Source organism: Plecotus auritus, assembly GCF_963455305.1.
Source record: "Plecotus auritus genome assembly, chromosome: 4".
Lineage (NCBI taxonomy): Eukaryota > Metazoa > Chordata > Mammalia > Chiroptera > Vespertilionidae > Plecotus > Plecotus auritus.
In genome coordinates, this window is record NC_137775.1 from 151636357 (window position 1) to 151654505 (window position 18149).

The 18149-nt window shown below is 39.8% G+C and overlaps 1 protein-coding gene across 3 annotated transcripts in view; it reads left to right on the forward strand.

The window, feature by feature from the left end:
• Positions 1-18149, forward strand: part of DNAJC2 (DnaJ heat shock protein family (Hsp40) member C2) — a 32980-nt gene that overhangs the window by 14656 nt on the left and 175 nt on the right. For 2 of the 3 annotated variants that reach the window (XM_080665949.1, XM_080665951.1), the window contains exons 5-16: positions 1937-2078; positions 3818-3898; positions 5252-5317; positions 5992-6083; positions 6158-6279; positions 6695-6844; positions 12106-12194; positions 12474-12543; positions 14013-14197; positions 15388-15488; positions 15609-15716; positions 17817-17974. In XM_080665949.1, coding sequence (XP_080522075.1) covers positions 1937-2078; positions 3818-3898; positions 5252-5317; positions 5992-6083; positions 6158-6279; positions 6695-6844; positions 12106-12194; positions 12474-12543; positions 14013-14197; positions 15388-15488; positions 15609-15716; positions 17817-17974 — 1364 coding nt within the window. The remainder of the gene's footprint in view (positions 1-1936; positions 2079-3817; positions 3899-5251; positions 5318-5991; positions 6084-6157; positions 6280-6694; positions 6845-12105; positions 12195-12473; positions 12544-14012; positions 14198-15387; positions 15489-15608; positions 15717-17816; positions 17975-18149) is intronic. The other variant, XM_080665950.1, reaches the window with a different exon arrangement.

Below are 18149 nucleotides of genomic sequence, written 5' to 3' on the forward strand. Positions count from 1 at the left end.
AATAATTTGTTTTTCCTCAGAGTCATGTTTTCTTAAGAGATGAGTATTTTTTTACTAATTTTTTAATTTTTCAATTACACTTAACTTACAATATTATATTAGTTTCAGATATACAACCCGGAGATTAGACATTTATATAACTTAAAAAGTGATCACCCAATAAGTCTAGTACCTATTTGACACCATACGTAGTTATTGCAATACTACTGACTATGTTCCCTATGCTGTACTTTAAAACATCCCCATGACTATTCTGTAACAACCAATTTGTACTTCTTAATTCCTTCACTTTTTCACCCATCTCACCAACCCCCCTTCCAAAATGTTTTCTTTATATGAGTCTGTTTCTGTTCTGTTTGTTCATTTACTTTGTTTTTTGGTTTCCACACATAAGTGAAATTGTATGGCATTTGTCTTTCTCTGTCTGACTTATTTCGGAGTGGTTTTCTGTAGTAGTGTCCTATAGAGTCCAGTGGCGCACCCTCTTGGGTCACCTGAGCTGAGTGCTCCAGGTGTGTGACCCATGTGGATTGGCTTCAAGGACTGGGCACAAACACCATGGAGGATCTGCTGTTCAGGGGCCAACACCACAGAGCAAGACTGGCTTCTATGGGGCTCCAGTGCCTAATGACTCTGCCTCGAGTGTGTCGCTCATGGAGGTGGTTGAGTGGTCCTTCGGCATGGTCTGAAGCTGTCTACCAGGTGCACTGGCTTTGGGGCCTCCTGAGAGGTGCAGGCCAAGGTCAGCCACCACCTGTGCCTTTTCTAGAGCTACTCCGCATGAGCCACAAAACAATCTGCAGATAAGCTGCTGGGCTTGGAGGTGCCTGGAGAAGAAAAGCTGTGTGTGTACTGAAGCCGGTCTAGGGCCACTTAGCAATATGTGCGAGGCATACAGAGGCCAGATGCTGCTTGTTTGGGATTTGTGAACCTTCTAGAGTTTGTGGGGAAGTCCGAAGCATGAGCGAAGCCATTTGTATGGAAAAGCCACTGGAAAGAAACAGCTTGGGTGGGTCAGGGTTTCAAGAAATCACCAGAGCAAGGTGAACAGTGTTGCCAGGTTGATGGAGACTCAAATAAGCCACCTGTCTGCTGATTCTGTGGGGAGAGGCCTCAGCAAAGGAACAATGGCCTCTGCCAGCATTTCTGTCTAGGAGAAAGTTACCCCTTCAGTTCTCACCCTAATACCAGACAATTCAGTTCCTCCCCGTATGTCCCTGGTGTCTTTCAAACTGCTGGGCCAGTGCTGGAGTTCAGAGCGAGTGAGTCTGTGTAAGTTTGTGTGCAGGCCCTTTAAGAGGAACACCAGGAACTCCAGCAGCCCTCCATCTCAGCCACCATCCCTGCTGGTTTTCAAGCCAGAGGTTATGGGACTTCTCTTCCCAGCACTGGAACCCTGCGCTGGGGAACCTGGTGTGGGGCTGGGACCCCTCACTCCTCAGGAGGAACCTCTGCAGCTGAGGTAGCCCTCCTGATTTTTATCCACCACATGTTGGTGTGGGACCGCCCATTCCGCAATTCCACATCACCCCTCCTAACCAGTCTCGATGTGGCTTCTTCACATCCATAGTTATAGGACTTTTGTTCAGCTAGATTTCAGGGGTTCAGAATGATGGTGGTTTTGTAACTTAGTTGTAATTTTGATGTGATTGTGGGAGGATGTGAGACCACATTTACCTGTGCTGCCATCTCGACCAGAAGCCAAGGGATGAGTATTTTTAACTGTTGTTTTGTCATTTGCCTTCCAGAAGAGGTTAAGTGCAATTATATCTACTAGTGCTAGAGCTTTCTTTACCTAGATTAAATTCTACCCCCAAGCACATAAAATTTTAAATGTGAAAAATAATAACTTCTTTTAAAGGAAGGGGAATTTTTTTTCTCACAGGGAAAAAAAATGTCAAGTCATGGTAATATGACCTTATCATTTTTTCCTCAGCTTATGAAATGTTATCTGATCCAGTGAAAAGACGAGCATTTAACAGTGTAGATCCTACTTTTGATAACTCAGTTCCTTCTAAAAGTGAAGCAAAGGACAATTTCTTCGAAGTGTTTTCTCCAGTGTTTGAAAGGAATTCCAGGTGAGTTAAGGCATCCCCTTGTGATCATTATGCTCTATTGCAGCAATTTTCAACCTATTTCATCTCATGGCACACATAAACTAGTTACTAAAATTCTGCGGCACACAAAAAAATATATTTTCTGCCTATCTGACAAAAAAAAAATGTATAATTTTGATTCATTTACACCAAACGGCTATCGTTGTGTTGGCTGTTGTCATTTTTTTATTTGACAGTCTAAGGGAAAAGAGGTCACTGCCCCTGACTAAATAATCGGGTATTGCATGTTTTAAAAATTCTTGTGGCACACCAGTTGAAAATCATTCCTATATTGGCCTGCTTCTTATAGTCTCTAGGTTTCTGCTTTGCTCTCTAAACAGAAGTTTTACTTCTCCATAGTGAAATTCTTTTATAACTCATGGAATGTTTTTCTTTTGAGTTTTCCTTGGGGGCAGACTGCTTTTATATAGTGTGATACTGTTACTTAGGTGACAGTAATTTCCCATTTTTTTGTTTCTCTTTTATTATTAATGGGTACATTACTCTATTTGGCCCATTATCACTTGAAAAAAAGCTTTTGTTCTTTTTTTATACCTATTTTTACTGATTTCAGAGAGGGAGAGGGAAAGAGAGATAGAATCATCAGTGATGAAAGAGAATCATTGATTGGCTGCCTCCTGCATGCCTCACACTAGGGATCAAGCCCACAACCCAGGCATGTGCCCTGACAGAGAATCGAACCGCAACTTCCTGGTTCATAGATTGACACTCCACCACTGAGCCATGCCAGCCAGGCTCTTGTTCTATTTTTTGAGCATCTGTTTATCATAAGGTTCTCTGACTAAGGATGATTTATATTTAAGATTAAAGCATATGTAATTTATTTCATTTAAATCAGTTTTTACATAGGATGTACCAGTATTCTAAATTTTTTGGTTACATCTGCATTGAAAGGTTTTTTATGGAGTACATCTGGACTGCACATTGGATTCAACTGTAGAGTGTGAAAAATTTCTGATACCTGGGTTCCACCTAAAGAGATTGTGATTTAATTGTGATTTCAATTTAATAGTTTTTGAATTCATGTAGGGTTTTTAATGTTCCTAGGTGATTCTAATATGCATCCACATTTGAGAACCACTTTGATTAGCCATTTGGTGTGGTCTAATCTTACTCTTCACATTTGTTTTGTAACAGTATTGAAGGTGGTAAAAAAATGTATTTTTTTTTGTAGAATGGAAAATAAGTCAGTAAGTAGCCTTAAGATCCTTTTACTATGTGATGTATGTGATGGGTGAGGTGCTGAACCTAAAAGTCTGACTTTAAGGGGGAATGTGGTGGTGATGAGGGGGTGGAAATTTGTTCCCTCTGTATTAACATTTTTTAAAAGGCTAGGCCTGCAGGTTGCTGTACTGCCTGTTTACGGGCAGGAGCCAAGTGAGCTTGGGAAAGGGGGCTTAGCGCCTGCTTTTCTTAGCCATCCACTGGCAGCTGCTACAGCCCTGTAATTTATAGACTGATGATAACCTGATGGTTAAAACACCATTTCATTGTTTGCTCGCCCATTCCTATCCATCCTTGTCCTCTATTGCACCTGTGTTGTTCTGCACACCACTCCTAATTTACCAACTCCATCTCTTTAGTCTTAGAGGACCTAGGAGAGGAAGATTTAGGAGTTAGTAAAAACTGATGTTTTTAATTAATTTGTCTGTTTAACTTCTGTACCAAATTTTTAATTGAATTTTCTTTTAATATTTCAGATGGTCAAATAAAAAAAATGTCCCTAAACTTGGTGATATGAATTCATCATTTGAAGATGTAGATGCATTTTATTCTTTCTGGTAAGTGAATACACTGATTTTATGATGCTGTCATTTTTTTTTATATATATATATATTTTATTGATTTTTTACAGAGAGGAAGGGAGAGGGATAGAGAGTTAGAAACATCGATGAGAGAGAAACATCGATCAGCTGCCTCCTGCACACCCCCCACTGGGGACGTGCCCGCAACCAAGGTACATGCCCTTGACCGGAATCGAACCCGGAACCTTTCAGTCCGCAGGCTGACGCTCTATCCACTGAGCCAAACCGGTTTCGGCAGATGCTGTCATTTTTTTTAAAGGCTAAGTATTCAGTAAATACTTGATTGACTGTTCATAAATTAATCGAGGAATCAAAAGCACTTTGTTCAGAAATTAATAAACACTCCATTAGCTCCTATACGATAGTTAGGCTTTTATGATTGTTTTTTCAGTGTTTTCTATTAATTAGATTTCTAGATATCACACACACTCTAATGGTAAAAAATTAAAACTGAGTAATCATTTGAATTGAATAAAAATAAATACGTCTTCACTAGCTATCTTGCTATTAAAAGTACTTGAGTACGTGTGGAAGAAACAGTACTATTTGTCTCTATAACTAATTTCTTAATTTTTAATAAGCATAATATTCAATGGCCACTTTATATGTGCTGTATTTTCTCATTAATATCTGATAAAACATAAAATCACGTAAAACAAAAATGACAAAATTTAGCTCTATAGTTATAGTTGCTAAAAATAACCACTACTATGGTTACTTTAAGAGTTAACAGAGTAGCAATGATGAAGGCAAGGAAAACTTAAGTTCCCAGGGAGAGAGAAACCTAATAGAAGAACAAACGAGGTGTGATTTTTGACTGGAGGGGAATGATAAGTATATTTTAGATTTTCATACTAAATACAATGTCATTTAAAAAGGAAGAAAAGACTTGAGCATAGTGTTAATTCAGTACAAGAAGGGAGTGGAAGGGATTTATTAAAAAAAACAAACTCATTCACTTGCCATTAATATTGGGGTTTTTGTTTGTTTGTTTTGTTAATCCTCACCCAAGGATATTTTCCCCATTGATTTTTAGAGAGCGTGAAAGGGAGGGGGGAGGAGAGAGAGAAAGAGAAACCTTACTGTGAGAGAGACACATTGATTGGTTACCTCCCACACACACCCTGACTGAACCGGGGATTGAACCTGCAAACCAGGTATGTGCCCTTGACCAGGAATCGAACCTGAGACCTTTAGGTGTACAGGCTGATGCTCTAACCAATGAACAGTATCGGCCAGGGCTGCCATTAATGCTTTTTAAAATTATATGCCTCTTAAGTTAATTTTAAAGAGTTTGTTTATTTGTTTTTATTTTATTTCTGTCTACAGGTATAATTTTGATTCTTGGAGAGAATTTTCTTATCTAGATGAAGAAGAAAAAGAAAAAGCAGAGTGGTATGTATATCAATCATTAATAAAGGAAGATTTTTTTTTAATTATATTTTTATTGATTTCAGAGAGGAAGGGAGAGAAAGAGAGAAACATTAGTGATGAGAGAGAATCATTGATCGGCTGCCTCCTGCAAGCTCCCTACTGGGGATTGAGCTCGCAACCCGGGCATATGCCCCAACTGGGAATGAACCGTAACGTCCTCCTGGTTCACAGGTCAGTGCTCATCCACTGAGCCACAATGGCTGGGCAAGGAAGATATTTATTTGGCTTTTTGGTATTTGTAATGATGTAAAAATATACTATATATAAATGAGTTTTTGATATTTTGAGAGCCCTCTTCTCATATGTTAAGCTAGATGAGGCCAGATCAGTAGTCGGTTAAAGATATACTTAAGAAAATGCCATGGAATATAGAATTGTCCAAAAAGCTCAATTCAGCAAATTCTTTTTCTTCTGGTTGCTTAACCTATGTTTTATTTTAGTTTTCCCTGGGAAATTGTTTGACATAAATGTTCCAAAAATATTAATCCAAATTAATTATAAATCACGCATTAATGTTAGTAGCATTATAACATAGCATTATTACCTTCTCAGACATTATTTACATATAAAATTATGTTACATTTTCAGTCATATCTATGAGCAATATTTTGTTTCCAATATTATCTATTTTATAGTCGTGATGAAAGAAGATGGATTGAAAAGCAGAACAGAGCAACAAGGGCACAAAGAAAAAAAGAGGAAATGAACAGAATAAGAACATTAGTTGGTAAGTGTAATTAATATTTTTAAGTTCTTTAATTAAATTTTAGAAATTCAAAAGATTAACTTTCTTTCTGGTAGACAATGCATATAGCTGTGATCCAAGAATAAAAAAATTTAAGGAAGAAGAAAAGGCCAAGAAAGAAGCAGAAAAGAAAGCAAAAGCAGAAGCAAAACGGAAGGAGCAAGAAGCTAAAGAAAAAGTAAGATGACATTTGATGAAGTTGGACTTTAATATTCATAAAATCTTTAATTTTCAGATCTAGTTTAGAAACCATAATCTGGACGCAGAGAATTAGCTGCTAGTATGAATGAATCATGACAAGTTGGTACAATTGATAGTTAGAGGGATCTTTACCAGCAAATTTTTGAGCAAAAACATCTGATATAAATTTCTTTAATATCATGCTTATTTCTAATATGTCTGTTTTGCATTCCTAAATGTAAGTGTTTGTAGGACTTACCAGCTGCTTTTCCCAGTTCAACCTTCAGTCTTCAATACATTGATGTATCATCTTTTTTTAAATTTATTAAAAGGTTGAATTTTTTGAATAATATTATAGAGCATTTAGGAATTCTAATTTTCTTATTAAAATGATTTTATTCCCCATTTTAAAGCAAAGACAAGCTGAATTAGAAGCTGCTCGATTAGCTAAAGAGAAAGAAGAAGAGGAAGTTAGACAACAAGCATTACTGGCAAAGAAGGAAAAAGATATCCAGAAAAAAGCCATCAAGAAAGAAAGGCAAAAACTTCGAAACTCATGCAAGGTATGTCAGATTGACCAAGCAAAGTTGCTGATTCCACTTTAAAATATTTCTTTTCTTATACTATGGAAAATAATTAAACTGTTGTACACATTTTATCTCAAAGTGTAAATGTTTTTAAATTCACTTTATAAAAATTTCCCACATTCATATTTTAATATCCAACTCTGATTTTTTAAATTTTTTTTATTTAACTGCCATGCCATTTTCAAAGTTTAAAAAAACCCACTTATTTAATATCCTAATATTTGGTCTATTTCTTGTTTCCTTTATTATCTCAACAATGTCTTTTTATAGTTGATTTATTCAAATTAGAATCTAAATAAGATCATTTAAAGGCTTCAGTTATGTGTCTCCTAATTTGGTCTGTAACAGGCTCCCTGTCATCACCATCTTTCTCCCTGCACACATGGCCATTCGTTTGTTGGAGAAAGCAGATCATTTGTTCTGATAATACACCACAATTTGGTTTTGGCTGGTTGCTTTCTTAATGGTGTAAAATTCTTAAATTAAATACGTTCTTTTAGAAGTTAAATTTTGCTGTTTTTAAGGATTTAAAAAGCTTTTATTTTTATCTAAATAAAGGGATATCATTTGGGTGAATACTTGTAGTTTGCATTCAAATACAGTTTTCACTAATAAATATTGATGAATAATACTGAAAGTTTTCAAATGTAGTTTTATCCAAGAGATGTTCTTACATTTTAAACTGGTAGAGTCAAAGACTAGTAATATTGTTCCTTATCAGAAAATATTAAGTATTTTCCTCAGATTTCACCTAGAAAATTATTTTGAGAAGGATGCAGTATATCATAGTTGTAAAGACCACTGGCTGAGGGCAAGCTGTCTGGGTTTCAAGTCATTCTCTACTTACTACCTGTGGCCTTGGAGGTTGCTTCAAACCCCTTTGTTCCTCAATTTCCTCCCCTATATAATAACTGAAATAATACCTACTAATAGAGTTGTGAAGGTTAAATGAGATAATTTACATATAGTGCTTGGCACATTTGGCATATGATGTGAAGTCAATACAAAAATTTAAAAGGCCAATCCTATCTGATAAAAGAGTAATATGCAAATTAACCCTCACTCCGTCACACCCACAAGCCACGCCCACCAGCCAATCAGGAGCGAATATGCAAATAAACCCAACCAAGATGGCTGCGGCCACAGAGAGCAGGAGGGAGGCTTGGGTTTCCCCGGCAATGGAGGAAGCCAAGCTTTCCGCCTGCCCTTGGCGGCCTAGGCCTCCACTCAAGGCTACAAAGTTTCAATGATAGAAGAAACATAAACCCAAACAGAAATGGCGGCAGCCACGGAGCTGGGAAGAGCAGGAGGCTAGGGTTGCCCCCGGCGATGGAGGAAGCCAAGCTTTCCGCACACCCTGGCTGGCCTAGGCCTCCGCTTAAGGCTACAAAGTTTCAATTATAGAAGATACATAAATCCAAAAAAAAAAGGGCTGCCGCCACGGAGCAAACAGAAGGCTTGGCTCCACTCCAGGCTACAAAGTTTCAATTGTAGAAGATAAATAAACCCCAGACACCAGGGCCTCCGCTTGGGCCGCCAGGGGGTGTGGCCAGCCTGCAAACCACCATAGGCCCCTCGCCCAGGCCACCCCACGCCCCAAGGGAACCCCCACCCTGATCCAGGACACCCTTCAGGGCAAACCAGCTGGCCCCCACCCATGCACCAGGCCTCTATCCTATGTAATAAAAGAGTAATATGCAAACTGACCATCACTCCAACACAAGATGGCTGTCCCCATGTGGTCAAAGATGGCTGCCCCCATGTGGACACAAGATGGCCGCCACAAGATGGCCAGCAGGGGAGGGCAGTTGGGAGGAACCAGGCCTGCAGGGGAGGGCAGTTGGGGGCGATCAGGCCAGCAGGGGAGGGCAGTTAGGGATGACCAAGCCGGCAGAGGAGGGAAGTTGGGGGCGACCAGGCCTGCAGGGGAGAGCAGTTGGGGGGGACCAGGCCTGCAGGGGAGGGCAGTTAGGGGTGACTAAGCCTGCAGGGGAGGGCAGTTAGGGGAAAACAGACTGGCAGGGGAGCAGTTAGGCATCAATCAGGCTGGCAGGGAAGTGGTTAGGGGGTGATCAGGCTGGCAGGCAGAAGCAGTTAGGGGCAATCAGGAAGGCAGGCAGGCGAGCAGTTGGGAGCCAGCAGTCCTGGATTGTGAGAGGGATGTCCGACTGCCCGTTTAGGCCCGATCCCACTGGGCAGTCGGACATCCCTTGAGGGGTCCCAGATTGGAGAGGGTGCAGGCTGGGCTGAGGGACACTCCCCGCCCCCCCCCCTGCACAAATTTCGTGCACCGGGCCTCTAGTTTATTATATAAAAGGCTAAGTGTCCGTCCAACTGGTAGCTGTGACACGTATTGACCACCAGGGGGCAGACGCTCAACGCAGGAGCTGCCGTGACACGCACCGGCCATTTAAAAATAAACAGCACCACCGACTTGGCGCTGACAAACCAACACTTGGCTTCCCCCAGTGGGACACAGGCCCCGCCACCACCCCCCCAGAGCGACACCCTACCAAATCACAGCCAACACTGCCAAGACTCCATGGCGCAAAATGCAGCCCACAGCCCAGCCCAGCCTGGAAATGGTCGCTGTGGGTGCCAGGTAATGATGTCACGTAGCAATGCCCAGCTTCCTCTCCCTAGCGACTAGCCTCCTTGTAGTTTCTTCAGCCCAAGAATCTGACTTAGTTTATAGCCAGGTGCAAACATTTGACAGTTTAACCAAATGTTTGTGAAGCATTTTCCTATGCCTCATCTCATTTGATCCTCACAGAAGTCCTGGAGTAGGTAGATAGGAGACTCGATAGAATCCCATTTTCTTTTCGTTAGCAAGATGCGAATAGCGATATTAAAATATTTCTTCTAATTAATTTCCTTTCAATGTGCATGAATGAATCCGTGCACCAGGACACAAGTTACAAAATAAAAAGCTTGAATAGTTCTTAAAGATGATGTTTAAATAAGGTTAAAAGTTCTGACATTTGGTAACTTTATCGCTCCTTTCCAGTGTGAGTTCATTTATTTATCAAATATCTGATGAGCATTTACTATGTGCCAAGCAGTTATAATTGATGTGAATATAACGATGAAACAGTCCTTGCTGTAAAGGAATCCACTGGTTTATGATGGAGAATGACAAACAGCTATTTCTAACACTTTAAGCACTTTAAGATGAGTACTAGGATGAGAAGGTACTGAAAAGGTAGTCAGGGAAGGCTTACTGGATCTAGTAGGATTTAGCCAGGTGAAGCAGAATATGTATGGGATTAGCAATGAGAGGTCACAGAGCATTGAGGGAATGCAGAGTTCCAGAGGATTGGGTTTAATGAGCCAGAGGCAGCTCAAGAGGTGAGGAGGAGCCAAGTTTCAAGGATATTATATGTCTTTTTAGTGTAAATCTGATCTTGAATTGGTTTTGGTCAGGATGCTGAGAGAAGACTAGAGTTAGAGAAACCAATTAGGAGTCTTTTGCCATAATCCAAGTGAGAGAGTATTGTGGCATGAACTAAGGTGGAGATGGTAGGAATAGAAAAAGGTAGATGAGCTGAAACTGGTTTGGCTCAGTGGATAGAGCGTCGGCCTGCGGACTGAGGGGTCCCGGGTTCGATTCCGGTCAGGGGCATGTACCTTGGTTGCGGGCACATCCCCAGTAGGAGGTGTGCAGGAAGCAGCTGATCGATGTTTCTCTCTCATCGATGTTTCTAGCTCTCTATCCCTCTCCCTTCCTCTCTGTAAAATGTCAATAAAATATATTTTTAAAAAAAAGAAAAGAAAAAAGAAAAAGGTAGATGAAATGAACCGACATTAAGGAGGCAGAATAAGCTGTTGCCTATTGGTTATCAATTATGTGTTGGAGATAGTAGAGGAGTGAGGGTTAATATATGTCCTGGTTTCTTGCATGGAATACTGGATGGGTGATGGTATAATTCAGTAAAATAGAAAACAAAGGAGGAGGAAAAAGCTAGGGGGAATAATGATTTTAGTTTCGGGCATGTTGAGCGCAGAGACACTCAAATGAAAACAGGTGCTAGTGTGTACAAGTCTGGAGTTCAAGAATGGAATCATCCAGTCCCGCTGGTATGGCTCAGTGGATTGAGCATTGTCCCATGCACCAAGAGGTCACCAATTCGATTCCTGGTCATGGCACATGCCTGGATTGCAGGCTCAATCCCTAGTAGGGGATGTGCAGGAGGCAGCTGATTGACTCTTATCAATGTTTCTATCTCCCTCTCCCTTCCTCTCTCTAAAAAATAAATAAAAACATCTCAGTGGTGCTCTGGCTGGTTTGGCTTAGTGGCTAGAGTGTTGGCCTGCGGACTGAAGGGTCCCGGGTTCGATTCCGGTCAAGGCACATGCCCAGGTTGCAGGCTCAATCCCGTGTAGGAGGCAGCCAGTCAATAATTCTCTCTAATCATTGATGTTTCTATCTGTCTCTCCCCTCTCCCTTACTCTCTGAAATCAATAAAAATGTTTTTTTTTTTTTAAATCTCAGTGGCACTAGGAACATTGTGAGTAGATGAGATCACCCAGGGAGAGGGGAGAGTGAGGAGGGTGGAGGGTGAAACCCTGGCAGACACCAATAGTAAAGGTACTGTTAGAGGAAGAAGAGCCTGAGAAAGAGTGACTCAGACAGGTAGGAAGAAAATCAGTAGTGCTTTTAGAACCCTAGGGAAGTATCAGCAGTGAGACCCATTGGAACTTTGGTGAAAGCCAAGCTGCCTGGCTTAAGGAAGCAAAGAAAAGTGAGGAATGGGAGGCATAAGTGTCAGCAGTATTGGAAGTACTTTCCAATTGTACATCAGGCACATCATGATGTTTTATTCTAAGCATAATTTTTCTAATACCTCCTATTCCCTAACACATTATCTTTTTCTTTAATTTCAGTAAATTTAAAATTTCCATGAAATTTTACAGTTCGGCACACACTAGATTTTGAGTCAGGATACAGATTTTGATTAAGTGATTCTCAGAGAACTCGTTCTGATTTTTATAACATCCAAAAATCTTCTGCACCATCACCATTTTTGTTTTGCTCTCCCACTCACTGGGAATGCCTTTTTATTGCTAGCAGTCAGGGAGAGCCCTGGGAGTACCCTCAAATATAGTTGTTATGGTCAGAAGGCCATATGTTCATCTCAAGAACCTCTTGAGAATGTCATGCTTTGTAATTGTGTTTATGAATGTATTTTGCAGTGTCACTAGATATAAGATGAAAATGTTTATGTTTGTGCTTTTAGACCTGGAATCATTTTTCTGACAATGAGGCAGAGCGTGTTAAAATGATGGAAGAAGTGGAAAAACTTTGTGATCGCCTTGAATTAGCAAGGTATAACTACAGAACTAACACTGAAGTCTTCAGCCCAGGTCAGGTAGCTCAGTTTGGAGCATGCTGCCAATATGCCAGTGTTGCGGGTTTGATGCCCAGTCAGGGCACATAAAAGAATCAATTGATGAATACGTAAATAAGTGAAACAACAAATCAGTGTTTCTCTTTTTCTCTCTCTTCCTTCCTCTCTCTAAAATCATCAAATAAAAATTAAAATAAAAAATCTATTGAAATCATTTCCTGGGCTTAGGATAAAGTTTCATCCTTTTTCCCCCTTAGTTTACAGTGCTTGAATGAAACACTCACATCATCTACAAAAGAAGTAGGAAAGGCTGCTCTGGAAAAACAGGTAATGGAGGAAAACATCACCTCTATTTATATTTAACATTTAATTCTGCTTATAGTGTTGCTTTCACCTCAGTATTTCCCCACCTAACATAAGTTACTATGAGGGCAAGAGCATTTCTCTTTGGGTCCCCCACTCTGCTTTGTTTATAGTAAGTGGTATTGTTGATTTAAATTGCATTCAGTGATATGGTTATATAATGTTTGATTTGTGGTATCCTAGCACATTAGTCATAGGTTTTTGTTTTGTTTTTTAATCATTCTCAGAAAAAAAAATAATTGTTTTGGCTATTCCTTGAGCATTTTTGTAGGATAATAATATTTAGAACCAAAAGATACATTTGTTCTATCTAGTCTACACCTTTTATTTTACAGATGAGGAAACAGGCCCAGAAATTAAATTCAATGCAACAAGTATTAGTACCTACTATAGCACTACGCCCAGATGATTCATAGAAATGCCTAATGCTATTGCTGCACAAAGGAGTTCAGGAACAATTATGCTGAAGAGAAAAGGCCTAAGGACCAAAAGATGGAGGGCCCACAGTAAATGCTGTAGGTTAGACAGCATGTGCCAACCCCAGGGCAGAGTGGCCAGGGAAGGTTTAGTGAAGGGTTTGAGCCAGCCTAAAAGGAAAGACTGTGAAAATGAAAATCAGAGTAACAGCATGAACTATAAAATACAGGTAGCTGTAGAAAGTTAGGGGGAGATGAAGTTGGTTAAGAAAAGTAGTGCCAAATTAAGTATGTTTTTAATGTCATTATTAGTTTCCATTACTGCAGATCTTTGAGTAGGAAAGGGTTAACATTGCACTATTAATCTGGCATTGGTGGGCAGGATGTATTAGGTAAGTGCAAGTGACTATTTGTAAGAATGGAAGGGCTTGGACTGGGAGAGTGATGATGGGAATCATTGGGGTTTTGGTGATTGGTTCTGAGGGACTGAAGTAAGGAAATGAGTCCAAGATGACTCCAAGATAGCATCCACAGAAGCAACAAGGTCAAGAAAAGGTTTTCTTTTTTTACTTGTGCATGTTTGAGGAAAGATTTTATGTAACAATGTAAAGAGTAGAACTTCAAGATAAAACAGAGACCACTTTGCTGTGCTGTTATCTTTTTGTTGAAAAATAATTGAAAGTATCTGCTGAAAGAGTGGGCATGAGCTTATTAAACAGAGGTTTGAAATGGCCTTGTGTGGGTGAATAACCCATTGACTGTAGACTTAGGTAGTGTCAAAGGCACATAGAAATCACATGATAGAAATACAAGGTAGGTCAGGCAGAGGGCGGTTCTTGGTTCCTTAAGGAGAGCTTTGCAGTCGGAAGCCAGAGTGAAAAGCTGATGCCAGTTTTGGGGTTGGCCTGGGTCATTGTCAGGATAATACTGAGTTGAAAACCACAAACCCCAGCCAGAAAGGGAGTGTAGAGTAGCAAGATGCATTAAGTCCCTGACTTAACTATTATATTTGTGTAGATAGAAGAAATAAATGAGCAAATTAGAAAAGAGAAAGAGGAAGCTGAGGCTCGTATGCGACAAGCATCTAAGAATGCAGAGAAGTCAGCTGGTGGAGGTGGAAATGGCAGTAAAAACTGGTCAGAAGATGATCTGCAATTACTAATTAAAGCTGTGAACCTCTTCCCTGCTGGAACAAATTCAAGGTACTGATTTTAATTAAATTTCTCTTCAACCCAGAGCCTGGGTATCTAGACAAAGCATCCAAGTAACAGCATTGGTTATAGCAGGAACTTCCAGAGATAAGCTTGTCTAGACAGACTGCCCTGTACTAAATTCTGTGCCAGAGGGAAGTGTGAAAAGCAGAATGCATTTTGAACCTCCTAGTCTTTTTTTTTTTTTTTTTAATATATTTTTATTGATTCCAGAGAGGAAGGGAGAGATAGAAACATCACTGATGAGAGAATCATTGGTCAGCTGCCTCCTGCATGCCCCACACTGGGGATGGAGCCCACAACCTGGGCATGTGCCCTGACTGGGAATCAAACTGTGACCTCCTGGTTCATAGGTCGACGCTCAACCACTGAGCCATGCCGGCCGGGCTGAACCTACTAGTCTTATCAGCTTACACCAACACACACACATATACATACAGCAGTATGTCTCATCAATTTCTCAGAAATTAAAAATCATGAGGAAAACATTGACTGTTATGTTGGCTTATTCCATCATGGCTTATATTAGGGACTAGAGTGTATTCACAGTCTTAATTCGTTGTTGCTTCTGACTTCAAACCCGAGCTTATTGCAGTTTTGAGTTTAGAACTCAGCCTTAGAGATCCAGATTCCCTCATTCTTTACATCAGTAAACTAAATCTGTTTTCAGAATTATTTATCTCCTTAAGTGTGTGTCCAAATGGTGGGATACACCAAAGCATGGTTTTTATTTCCACTGATTTGTACACAGAATCTATATGGTTTTATACAGACTTGAAATCAAGATTATATGACAGTTGATTTAAACATATGAAAAGCAAGAACTATAGTCCAGGCAATAGTGATGATTAGACCACCAATTTAGAGCCAATTCTGTAGATATTATAGCTAACCCTTCTGCATTAAAAATGTTAGTCATGCCCGGCCGGCATGGCTCAGTGGTTGAACGTCGACCTATGAACCAGGAGGTCACAGTTCAATTCCCGGGTTATGGCTTGGTCCCCATTGTGGGGCATGCAGGAGGCAGCCAATCAATGATTCTCTTCATTGGTGTTTCTATCTCTCTCTCCTCCCTTCCTCTATGAAATCAATAAAATATATACTTTTTTTAAAAAAGTGTTAGTCATTCTGCTTTTTGTTTTGCAGTTTTTTTGCCTTAATTATCCCATTGATTGTTCTAGATGGGAAGTTATTGCTAATTACATGAACATACATTCTTCTTCTGGAGTCAAGAGAACTGCCAAAGATGTTATCGGCAAAGCAAAAAGTCTTCAAAAACTTGGTGAGTTAATTTTGCCAAATTAGTTTCTTTGTTACCTTGATTATTTTAAAATAATCTATGCATTTAATGAAAGGCTAAATGAGATGATCTGTAATATATTTAAATTTTTTCATTCCTCAGATCCTCATCAAAAAGATGACATAAACAAAAAGGCTTTTGATAAATTTAAAAAAGAACATGGAGTAGTGCCTCAAGCAGACAATGCAACACCTTCAGAACGATTTGAAGGTAATTAAATTTTTTCTATAAGTAGAAGATGCTAACTATATATCCACACTGTTTTAGGATATACAAGACCTAAGGTCTGTGTTCAGAATGATTGGGAAATAAAGTGGTTAGATTGGAAGATGTAAAGCAAACATTTTCAAGACAGTGATAGATTTACTTAACACCACTGAGAATCACAGTTCTTCCATTTCATATGCAATTAGTGGAGAGGCTGTGTTTGTTTTCCTCACCAGATTTTACAAATCAGTGCTAAAGGATATTGGGACAATTGAAATTTGAGGTCTATAAACTAGATAATAGTATTTTATCAAGGTCAATTTCCTGACTGAAAAATCCTATATAATAAAAGGCTAATATGCAAAGTATCCCCTCAACTGGGAGTTTGACCAGAAGCTCTACCAGGGGGCGGCCCCTCCCCTGATAGGCCCCCCCCCCCACCCAGATCAGGGGTGGGGCCAGCCCACCAAATGCCCACAGCCCCTCCTTCCCCGCTCCCTCCGGCCAGATTGGCCCCAATTGGGGCAGGCTGGCCAGACCCCACTGTGCATGAATTCATGCACCAGGCCTCTACTACACTATAATTGTGTAAGAGAATGTCCTTGTTTTTAAGGAAAAATATATAGAAGTACTTAGGAATAAAGGGGAAGCATGTCTGCAATTTACATGGTTCAGAACAAATGTGTATATAAAGAGGAAGAGGAAGCAAGTATGGTAAAATGTTCCTATGTGGGGAATTGGGATAGGACACATCAGGATTCTTTATACTCTTGTGAAATTACTTAAAAATGAAAAGTTAAAAACTGTTAGGGTGCTGAGAAGATTGTCTTGGGTATTCTAGCCAATTTTATTGCTCTGGGCCAATTTACAGTGTTTAACTGTAAATCATGATCCAGCCTCCCTAAGTATCCTTCATAAGTGGGTCATAAAATATATTTAATAGGTCATGAATAGAAAATGTCATAGAGCATTATACCTATTTTATAAGTGAGTATTATTTATGAAACTATTGTTCATGTATATATGTGTGTTTTGGGATGTGCCATTATTGAGTTGCTGAAAAAGTTCTCTTTCACTTCACACATTTGTGAGGCACCAGTCCTTTCTCCCTTAAACAGACTAATCTTGGATATGCTTTCCAGATCATAGTTCCAAATGTGTTTTGGGATTAACAGCCTTGACTTTTACTTGTTAACCTGTCCTGGCCTTTAACAATCCCACTTTTCCTGTATTCTTAAGATTGGTTTGGTTTATTATCCCAAAATTTCAGTTTGAAAATACTAAGAACTTATGTTCTGTAGAATATTGTCCCAATAAGCCAAGGCTGCAGGTACAATCCCAGTCAGGGCACATATAATCAACCAATGGCCCAGCTGGTGTGGCTCAGTGGTTGAGTGTCGACCCATGCACCAAGAGGTCGCAGGTTCCATTCCTGGTCAGAGCACATGCCCAGGTTGTGGGCTCAATCCCCAGTAGGGGGCGTGCAGGAGGCAGCCAACCCATGTTTCTCTCTCATTGATGTTTCTCTCTCCCTTCCTCTCTAAAAATCAATAAATATATATATTTTTTAAAAGAATGCATAGCCGAAACCGGTTTGGCTCAGTGGATAGAGCGTCGGCCTGCGGACTGAAGGGTCCCGGGTTCGATTCCGGTCAAGGGCATGTACCTTGGTTGCGGGCACATCCCCAGTGGGGGGTGTGCAGGAGGCAGCTGATCGATGTTTCTCTCTCATCGATGTTTCTAACTCTCTATCCCTCTCCCTTCCTCTCTGTGAAATATCAATAAAATATATTTAAAAAAAAAAAAAGAATGCATAAATAAGTGGAACAACAAATCTTTCCCTTTCTCCAAAATCAATAAAAAATGTAAATTTTTAAAAAAGCCTTTGAGATATCTTTCTGGCATATGAGCTATTTCAAGTTTTTTCTCCCTCTCATTAATATTTAGAGATGTTTGTATCTTATGTCTAAAAAATTTTTTAAATTACATATCACAGGTTTGAATGGGCACTTACCAAGATACCTGTGCACCAGAAGACTCACTGGAAAGGTGTTCCAAGACATTTTTTTATAACTGGGGTTTTCAAATAAAACTTTTCTTAAGCAGGTCCATGCACAGATTTCACCCCTTGGACAACAGAAGAACAGAAACTTTTGGAACAAGCCTTGAAAACATACCCAGTAAATACACCTGAAAGATGGGAAAAAATAGCAGAAGCAGTGCCTGGCAGGACAAAGAAGGACTGCATGAAACGATATAAGGTTGTAGATGTTTTGAGTTTATAGATTTTTGCTTACTTCAATACCACAGTAGTCATGGGCCATCTTAGAAACTTTCAGAGCTCTGGGAGTTAGTAAAATCAACCTTTTAGTAGTAGCTTTAATTATAGATTTATCCAGTTTGAATGTTTCACATATTTATACCAAACACAAAAAT